The sequence below is a fragment of the Pollicipes pollicipes genome, unplaced genomic scaffold (genome assembly GCF_011947565.3).
Source record: "Pollicipes pollicipes isolate AB1234 unplaced genomic scaffold, Ppol_2.1 Scaffold_3447;HRSCAF=4054_pilon_pilon_pilon, whole genome shotgun sequence".
Lineage (NCBI taxonomy): Eukaryota > Metazoa > Arthropoda > Thecostraca > Pollicipedomorpha > Pollicipedidae > Pollicipes > Pollicipes pollicipes.
The window spans coordinates 21,123,361-21,133,401 of record NW_023596297.1 but is presented as its reverse complement, the minus strand read 5'-3'; the positions used below and the strand labels follow the sequence as shown (position 1 = coordinate 21,133,401).

Below are 10,041 nucleotides of genomic sequence, written 5' to 3'. Positions count from 1 at the left end.
TCCATTGCAGATCTTCCCGCTTGCCGGCTGGCTACCGTCTTCCAGACAGACTGCTAGACCAACTACCTTCACCCGTCTGCGAAAATGCGTCGCTTCCTGCTTTCAAATCTTTTGATTATTGACGATGTGTAACTGATGGTCTGAGCTATTTGCAATGCACACTACTTTACAATTTATAAGTGACTTAAATGGGATAAAATAGTATGGCTGGCAAATATATACAGATGTTTCCAAAATGCTTCGCTTTATCGGTTGTTTCCATCATACTGTACTGAAAAGTACACGTTGGGAGCGCTGGGTTGGGTTCACACACATCATGCAACACACACAAGCGTAGTCCGTGGAGGAACCACACATCGTGCTCTGGGAGATGACAGAGCCATTGGTGTATACACGAACAGGGCATTAATCGTCAAACGTCATCTCATGGTCTGTCCAACTATGTCCGATCCTTTGACTCGGACCGCTGTGGTAGCGCTACGATCCTTTGACTCGGACCGCCGTCGTAGCGTTCCTATCCCTTGACTCGGTCCGCTGTGGTGGCATGCAGTGTTTCATGCTCAGGAAATGCTGTCCGTTCTCAGACCGGTCGCACATTTGCGGACCGGAACAACAGGAATTCCACTAACAGACTCCTTCTTTTATTTCAGATCTTGTTCTGCACTTTGAACACACATAAGGTGGACATGGACCATCTGCTGGGAGCCCAGATTGGCTTAGACGATTTTATCTTCGTTCACAGAAAAGGTGCGTTCTGGTGTATGATGTACGCGTGCGTAACGTACAATGCTATTCCACAGAGCTCTATACAGTTATGTGCTATCTTCACATGGGAAGTAAACAATGCAGACCGATAATCAGGACAAGGTCATTCAAAATTTGGCATCAGTAGTTTTTCCTTGATTAGTATCACCTCATGACATTAGCCGGTCTTCGACTATAATATCTTGTTATACTAAAAGCCGTGATATTTAGGTAAGCTGAAATTTTGACGTGAATGATTTCGCGCGCGTTGTAGGCTAGCTGGCAAGCATTACAATGAAGGCATGCACCAGCGGAGCCCGCCCGTCACCAAGGTGAAACGTGACGAAGTCCTGGCGAACAATCGCCACACCATGACAGTCTCCACGCTATGACAATCGCCACTCCATGACAATCGCCACGCCATGACAATCGCCACGCCATGACAATCGCCACGCCATAACAATCGCCAAGCCATCACCGTACACACTATCGCATTTTACGGACTAATGTCAAATTCTCTTTCAACGAGCAAGTTAAATAGTGTTTTACCAAGCGAGCGGCGCGTAGGTCACGGTCGTGTGTGGACTTGACCTGGCAGCTTTCAAGGCTTTACCATTGCGCTGCGCACACTTTGCCTGCAGGTCAGGCGAAGGAGATCGAGATTGAGAAGACGGAGGAGGCTCTCGGGCTGACAATAACTGACAACGGCGCCGGCTGCGCCTTCATCAAGCGGATCCAGGAAGGCAGCGTGGCTGATCAGATAGGATACGTGAAGGTAGGGGCAGCACCACGCACTTTACCGCTCAACCTCACCACTGGCGATCACGTGCCGCTAGCGTGGAGCTCTTGTCATCTTAACATAGCACGGGCCAGCGCTCTTCTAAATAGCCTATGCTCTTCTAAATAGCCTTCTAAATAGCCTAAATAGCTCTTCTAAATAGCCTATGAGCACACGAGCCACGACAGGCAAAGACGTGGCGACGTGTTTCGTTCATAGACTGATTCGACCAAACATTTATAGCAGAACTGGTCCACGTCGATGCTTATGCGACAAACTTTATAGGCGCATATGTAGCAACGAACTCTATGGAACTAGGCTCTGCGCTTACGGTCGGTATCGTACGGGCTTTCCCCGCGCCGGCTCTGTGAAAGTATATGCATGCATACATAAGCTGCCATGGCGTCATGTTGCTGGCATGCGGAGGTGGGCGCTGTGACTCACGTTTAGCATCAGTCACAGGTGTGAGAGATGGGAGAGATGAGCCCCCCCCCCAATTTAGGGGGGTTTCTCGTAGTCCGTAGGTGACGGCTTTTCTAGTCGGTACATCAGAGATAAATGGAATGGATGTGTCGGAAAGCCTGAACAATGTTGACAGTATTAAAGGTATTGCGTCGTCTTGCCTTTAACGCGACGTCAAACCCCAATAACACCACGAGCTCTTGATCTGGTAAAGGTGGGAAAATTGGCTGCTGATTTATATGCATTGGGCACGGATATATGTCAATATGTAAGAATGTGCGCATGCTTTGTCTGTGACAAATACTCCCAAGCATGGCAATCACCTGACCGATTTAGCTCTATGATTCGTACAAATGCAAATGATGTAAACCTGATCGTTGGTCGAACAATAAGTACAAGTTGCCTTGACTGAGACTGTAGCTTTGAGCTCCAGGAAAGCTTGAAAGGTACTAAGTATTTGCTGTATTGTATTTGTATTATTTGATGGTATTTGTATTTGCATGTATGGAAATATTTACTGATGATGAGTGTTTTTGTGCTCAACTCTACCCACATTTCTTCAAAATAAGAGGCAAAACTCCTTTCTGAGATCACGCATTGTCAGAACTCAGAATGAAGCGGGTGCATCTGTGTTTGTACCATACTCATGCAAGTGTCAGCGATATCTCCGGCATACCAGTGAGACAAGAATGCTGTGCGACTGCACAGAGTGGTGCAGGCTGTGATAACTGCGAACACGTGGCTGATAGCGCCGGCGGAGCATTTCCGCTGCATGACAATTGAGCTTTATCGTTATCAGCCAGGGACAGGGCCTGGATGGTGCGAAGTCTTGTGAAGTCCTGATGGGCCTCAACCCCGCGAAGCTTTCGTATGCCGGAGAGAACGCGAAGCTCAACGTTCGACTCACGACCTTAGAAAATTCACAGGCCGGCCGATCAGCCCCTCTCCATCGCGTTTGAGATGTGCATGTTTGCCAGATACTACTGTGGAGTCCGATAAACGCGAACTGTGCACTGATCAGGTCACGTTCCGCCCGCAATTCTTATTTCGGGTCAGGATGTCCCTGCAGAAAAAGCGGGGTTGGAGAAGGATTTGAACGACTCCCACCTCCACTTGGAATGCAGTAAGGGTGCCATTAGTGGCGGAAGGGACGACCGACCGGAGAGGGGGCTCGGCATGAGGACCGGTAGAGAGATCGGGAGAGGACCATTGGGAAGTCATCCGTGGGATGCCCAGCAGATAGAGATCAAAAAGAGGTTCAGCTTGATGACGTCAGGGTGTTGACCAGCAGGGATGGATTGGAAAAACGGCCAGTGGCAGGGCATCCGGAGAGGGACATCAGGGGGAGGTCGGTTGAGGACCAGAAGGGAGACATCGGCATGAGGACCAGCAAGGAGGGATCGGAATGGGGACCAGCAGGGAGGGATCGGAATGAGGACCAGCGTGGAGGAACAAGAATGGCGACCAGCAGGGAGGGATCGGAATGAGGACCAGCAGGGAGGGATCGAGATGAGGACCACAGCGGCGCGGCGTGAAGGAGCCCCCCAGTCACCCGCTCCGTCCCGGTGGAGGTCGACTGATGCCGTCCCGATAAGATAGGACGACGTCGTCCGATCGGCCGGCTCCGATAGCGGCATTGAACCGCGCTGCAGAGGTGACGCCAGCCACATCCGGGACATGCAGCTCTGAGTAGTTCACTTGTCCGGTTCGTGGGACCGGAACGCGGACAGCTGAGTTGGGACCCTCCCTATTGAAGAGCTCGCATTGGGCTCCCCAAGCTCTGATAGCTCCTGCTCATGACACTGGGTGGCCAAGCGTCCGTTTACGCACGTGTGTGTTGATCGACGGACGCGACGTCACCTGACGCAAGCCCTGTTTCTGACATCTTCCCCGTACCCCGGTTGGCCGGAGCACTTTGCGTCTGACGCTTGTGTCGTAGACCGTATGGGTTTGGGATTTCGAAAGAACGTTCGAATGTCTGGCTTGCTGAAGACGGACAAATGGCAGCTGGGATTGCGCGTTACAGTGTTACACCTTTCGGACAACATTGCTCGTTCAGCCGGAGTTCCTGCGCTGGGATGGTAAAGCCAGGGTTTTCGCAACGAATCATGCTGAGCAAAGGCTCTGCCTTCAAAATCATCCCTGCAAACGTTCAGTCAAGTTTCTTAGAAATGTCTCTGCGACTGCCACTGACCTCGGCGCGCTCCCTCAGGTGGGGGACCAGGTGGAGCGCATTGACGGCACCAGTCTGGTCGACTGTCGGCACTACCAGGTGGCCAAGATGCTCAAGGATATCCCGGTTGGGACCACCTTCTTGCTGCGGGTGGTGGAGCCCATGAGCACAGGGTTCGGTGGGTAACTGATGTGATTGTTCAGGGTTGGAGCTCTCATGTGCCAGAGGCGGGGAAGAAGAACGTGGCTACAACGACCCCGGTTCCTTGCTGGCGTACATTCCGTTTGCCCGCCGCCTGCGCGGTTTCTTCTCGCCATGACAAACACGTCTCCGGCCCGTTTGCCGCCCGCATCAGTGGAAGACCTTTCGAGTGTGGCGGCGCCAGCTGCCAGCCGTGACATCACGGGCGGAGGTCCCGCCGTGGCCGGCGCCGCGGTCGTGTTGGTCGCACAGAGCGCCTCGGCCGTCGCGCTGCCGCTGACGTCCGTCGGACCATCCATTTCAGCCAACATCGGGCCACGTTCGGGGCCGAAAACCGGCAAGGCGACCGGCTACGGCTCCGGCAAGGCGACCCTCCGACTCAGAGCCAACGGTCCAGCCAGGATCGAGCAGGCGGTCAGTGGCACCAGTCGAGCTCCTCTGTGCATGCTGGTGACTTTTATGAGAGGGGGTTTTCACACTGGTGTTGGAGTGATAGCTGCCTAAAGGTTTACTGTACTGTGACACGCTGTCATGGGATCGATACTTCTTGCTCGTCATAGGGACTCACCGCTGGCCCGATAGCCTGTGCTTACCTTTTCACCCGCGTTCGTTTTTTCAGCCAACGAACGTGGTTCAGAGTGGTGTGAACAAAATCAACAGCCTGCTGGAAGGATTCCTGGGCATAAACGATACAGAACTAGGTGAGTTGTTGTTGCCCTGAGAGAACGGGTTTCTTCCGTCCCGCAGTCACAATAGACATGTTTACCAAACGCATATTTGTGTTTCAAGCACTTGGTGGTACGGTACCCAAACACGATCCACCTCTGCGCGTCTTGCCCTGGACTGTCTCTGCTGTTCTGTCGCCTGCCGGACCGTGCGGCGAGACCAAAGCTCAACACCAGTGTCTGCTCACCGGCTGTACTGTACCGCCGCAGCTGGTCAGATTTGGGAGCTGAGCTCGGGCCAGGCCAACACGGTGGAGTTCGCGGCGGCGCTCGACTGCTCCGACCTGGAGGCGTTCGGCTTCACCGAAGACTTCGTCATCGAGTTGTGGGGCGCCATCACTGACATCAGGGCCGGCCGGCTGGACAAGTAGTTGGCGCGGCGCGGTCCGCGGCCGCCTCGTCACGGTGTCACGGAGCGGTCCCGCGGCCGCTCGTCACGGTGTCACGGAGCGGTCCCGCGGCCGCCTCGTCACGTCATCACGGTCGCCTCGCCCAACCGGCGGCGAAAAATAACGGGAGTTGTGCCGCGGCCTCGCGGAACGAGACACTGCCGGACGTGAGTTGTGCCTCTACTGCAGGGAGGCGTGACAATCGCAGGAGTCGTGCCGCTGCTGCAGGGAGATGAGACACTCACGAGAGTTGTGCCGCTGCTGTAGGAGGTGGGGCACTCGCGGGAATCGTGCCGCTGCTGCAGGGAGAAGAGACACTCACAAGAGTTGTGCCGCTGCTGCAGGAGGTGGAGCAATCGCGGGAATCATGCCGCTGCTGGAGCGAGGTGGGAAACTGGCGGGAGGGCTCATCACTACGGGAAGGAAGCGCCAGGATTTCGGAGGATGGCACATTACGAACGGCACACAGAGTGACTGCTGACAGCGCATGTAGCCGCGTGCGGCATGTACAATGCCGTGTCTTTGGGAGCCCGTAATGACATAGCATTCACCTGAAACCACGACAGAGACCGGGACGCCGGACTGCCGTTGGAAAAGTTACCAGACGTGGGCTCGAATCGTCTACGTGCTCTGAGACTTCCGCGCTTGGTGTGCGGCTCGAAACACCGTTCCGTGGCCCCGATATACTACTCCGAACAAACCCTGGTGATGCACCATCGCCATGGTGCCTGGCGCCGGCGGCAGTGCCATCTGGTGCCACAATGTGAGTTAGCCCGAAGGCGTCACGCGGCCGCGGTGGCTTCCCAAGCTGGGCTTGTTTTGCTGGAATGATACTACGGAGCCAATGTGACAGAATCGTGCAGCGTGGATGACATCTTGTGATTCGATTTTAAACTGGAGAGCTGAATAAACGTATGGGATGATTGTAAGAAACGTGTGCTTCGATATTCCTTTTCATTTACCACCTTAGACGCGTTTGTCAAGTCCGTGTCGCCACCATGTGGTGATGGGGAAGTGCGTACAACTGTTGTCGCGTTTAGTTCTGAGGGATTGCAAACCGGTTCAAACGAAGATGCCCGCCGAAATTGGGAGCAGTTCCTGAAATTCTGAGTGTCATCGGGTTTTTTTCGTGCAAACGAAGCATTGCAACGCAAATTAGATGAGCTATTTTCCAGACTGTCTTTGGACCAAAATTATTAGGATTGTGTCTGAGCTTTCTTGTTTGTCCCTGTGCAAATGTGTTTTCCATCCATGAGCACGTCTTCACGGAGGCGTTTTGTTGGGACGCGTAAACTCGAAACAGTGGAGATAAAGGTAATGAAATCATGTTATTATTTCCCTGAGATCATGAGCAGTGACATTAGGGTCATAACGTAAGTACATAAAATGCGCAAAAAGTTAAGAAATCAGTTATGAAAAGTTAAGGCAGGTAATAAATCGACAGTACCATAATGACCGCATACGAGTGGCTGATAGACCATTTCACACCTGCAATCCCAGTACGAGCACAGGTTGCGCACACGATTTTCATGGAGAAAGAACGATTGGGTTGATGTACACGTCGAATACATACTGAAAAATTTCAATAATGCAATGCAAAAACAGCCATTGAAGGTCACACACACTACGAAGAGCAATCGATCTGAACTCTGGACACAACGTCGATTACGAGCTTTCGACGTCCGACTGCGACCAGCTGCGTCACCACGGCCTTGCACCTGCGATGCCCGAAGCGGCCTGTCCATTCCCCAGCGGGCTCAGTCGGCCGGCCACCACGCTGCCCAGGAACGGCAGTCGTCACCTGCAGCAACAGAACGGTCTGAGGGTTCGCCACACATGCTGCGAATCAGGCTGGGCGCATGACTTTTACCTCGTTTTTTTCATAGGACAGCTCGTAAGGAAAGATAGCAAGGTAGGCATTTCCTTGCCAGTCTTTCATATTGCCGGTCTTGAGTCGTCACTTGTAAAATAAATCCCTAAACTCGAGAAGACTAGAGATGCGTTCAAATCTCGGGTGCCTCTCACCTGTCACGAAGCATATGGCTGCCTCTGGCTGGTTCTACTCTTCATCCCCTTCATTGAACACCTGATTCTCGCTGGCTTCCTCCACGTCTTCCAGCTGGGGCACGGCGACGGGCTCTGGCTCTGACTGCGGCTCTTCGCTCTCGATGTCCTCGTCCTCGAGCGGGTGCTCGTGCTCGTGCAGTGTCTCGTGCCGCGCATCCCTGGGGTGGCTGCGCGGGAACCGAGAGCGCCTGCGCGACCAGCCGGAGCGGTATGGCGAGCCGTAGTGGTACCCTGAGCTGTACGGGTACCCGGCGCCGGACCAGTATCTGGGCCCGTACGAGTACCGGTAGCCGTACGGGTACCCGTGTCCGTAGCTGTAGCCGGCGCCGTAGGTGGTGCGGTACCGGTACCGGCTGGGGTAGCCGTAGCCTCGGTACGCGAGGCCGACGTGGCGTCGCACCAGAGGGCTGCCCCCGGCCGTGGCGAGCACGGCCAGCGGCAGCAGCATCAGCAAACAGCAGCGCAGCAGAGACATCTGACGAAGGGCACAAGAACTGCTCACTCTTCGGGCTATGGCGGCACGGAGCAGGCAGACGACGCCGCGGCATAGACCTCTCGGGCATCGGAGTCAGGGTCACTTTAGTCAGTCAGTCAGTCACAGTCCGTCAGTCAGTCAGTCACCTCATGTATTTTCTGGGAAGGTCTGAGTTCTCTCCCCCATACTCCTCTGAGCCCCTCCCCCATATTCCTCCGAGCCCCCTCAATGCATATGAGCAAAGGGGGAATAGTGGGCCAAATACACACATACCAACTATATTAATTATTGGTATGCTTGGCAGCAGGTATCTTAACACCTCGCTTTTAGTGTCGCCGTAATTTTGTGCGAAATTGCATCATGTAGGTGCCTAAGGTTTTTGTCATGCTAAGTCACTCCGACGTGAATTAGCCAATCTGCCAATGTTTGACAATCTTTTCAAACGATTACGCATGGATTGAGGTAAAGACAAGTGACCACAACATGCAGCAGATTTTAAAAGCGCAGAGTAGCCAAGATAAATGTTGACACATATTTTCTCTAACAGTGGCAAGTGTTTGTGCCGCAAAATCGCAACATCATAATTTTTGATGGACATACAGCACGATCAGCGACAGCGGTACTCATCAGTGATTCCCCACTAATGTTTACAGACATATTCTGTGAGCTACATCGCATTCTAAGCTTTTCTTAAAAAAGGCAGCTCACGCTACTTTTAAATGGAAAGACATTCTTCCGCAAGCAAAAATTTTTGAAGCGACGCAGAACGACGCATGCCGCAGTTTTAACGGATCGGATCGACTTGAAGTCGATCGACGCAAATTCGAGCGACCGAAATCTGAGGAGAAGGCACGTTTTGGAGTTAGGTTAGGTTAACCCTTTCGGCTGACTCCACCTCAAACCGATTTTAGAGGGTAAAACCCCTGATCGGACTCCACAGCACACAGCCACACACTCGAAGCCAGATCGTGTTTCAACGCTAAGATGAATGGCTCTGCATGAGGCGATTCGTTGTCTGAGTCTAATAATAGATATTTGAGACTAAACCTCTCCGCTTCAAAAACTCTTCCCACGTCACAATGACATATGCCGAAGTGTTGATATGCACAAGTTGCAGAGTTTTAACCTGAAATCGACACAGCATACATTACAGGGGCCTAAATCTGATTGTAAGTGGCATGTAGTCATGGAGGCCAACGGCATGCAGGTGTTCGCATCACCAATGGTTAAACCGAAACATTTAAGATATGATAATGGCACATGCAAATTTCAATATCTCGTCATAACTTTCCTAAGAAGGCCGTCAAAGCCATGAAATATTAAGTTCAAACACATAGATAATGCATTGAGCACCAACACCTTTGATGCATATTCTGAAGCACGACTGTAGTCAGCAGCGTACTCTCAACGCACCGGCAGACTGCGGGCACTCAGCGTCAGCTCGCTGGTAAGCCTTTGCGCGGTGGAAAAAGCCATAACTGCCTAGCTAATCGGTCTTGACACATACGCTCGAAAACTTTGTCTACGGCTTCGTCACGTTCCGCGCGACATTCCGCAGTAATTCTGCATGAGTGCACCCTTTGCTGTGAGAGGCGCTGGATGTGATGACATTAGCGCTAGCCCGATGCTAAGTCACTCGATGCCCATGGCTGGCTCTGATCAGCACATAGCACATGAGACGCGAGGAGCGGCTTACCCACCTGGGACCTGGTCGAGCTCGGTCAGAGGAGTGAGGCCGACCTGTGTCCTCTCTGCCCCTCCTGCCCGGCGTCCCCCTCCATAGCCCCCGGCCATGGCAGCGGGGAGGCCCCCTCCAGTTAGCCTGGGGACGGCACTCCCCGTTAAGCCCCCTCTAACGGTTTTTCCACGCCTCGGGGCATGGGCCCGGGCGAAGGGGGAAAACAACAGCTTTAAATGCAAAAACGGCTTCCTACGCCGGCGTGACTCGCTCATGCCCTCCTGCGGTCTGACTCCGCATGCCGGTACATGTGGTGACGAAGGTCATCAGCGGCAGACCGTTCCTCCCT

At 53.2% G+C, this 10,041-nt stretch overlaps 2 protein-coding genes across 2 annotated transcripts in view; one reads left to right on the top strand and one right to left on the bottom strand.

The window, feature by feature from the left end:
* The window catches only part of LOC119091830 (PDZ domain-containing protein GIPC3), a 19,162-nt gene extending 12,757 nt beyond the window's left edge, over positions 1-6,405 (top strand). The window contains exons 2-7 of the mRNA XM_037214724.1: positions 651-747; positions 1,386-1,519; positions 4,197-4,335; positions 4,663-4,772; positions 4,978-5,059; positions 5,294-6,405. Of these exons, the coding sequence (XP_037070619.1) occupies positions 651-747; positions 1,386-1,519; positions 4,197-4,335; positions 4,663-4,772; positions 4,978-5,059; positions 5,294-5,454 (723 nt within the window). The 3' untranslated portion in view covers positions 5,455-6,405. The remainder of the gene's footprint in view (positions 1-650; positions 748-1,385; positions 1,520-4,196; positions 4,336-4,662; positions 4,773-4,977; positions 5,060-5,293) is intronic.
* Positions 6,406-6,781: 376 nt separating this feature from the next.
* On the bottom strand, positions 6,782-9,729 carry LOC119092310 (uncharacterized). Its single transcript, XM_037215277.1, has 3 exons — positions 9,715-9,729; positions 7,498-8,014; positions 6,782-7,273 (listed from the first exon to the last, which is right to left on the bottom strand). Exon 2 carries the CDS (start codon positions 8,012-8,014, stop codon positions 7,532-7,534), a length of 483 nt encoding a protein of 160 aa, XP_037071172.1. The 5' UTR covers positions 9,715-9,729; the 3' UTR covers positions 6,782-7,273; positions 7,498-7,531.
* Between the last annotated feature and the right edge of the window lie 312 nt (positions 9,730-10,041).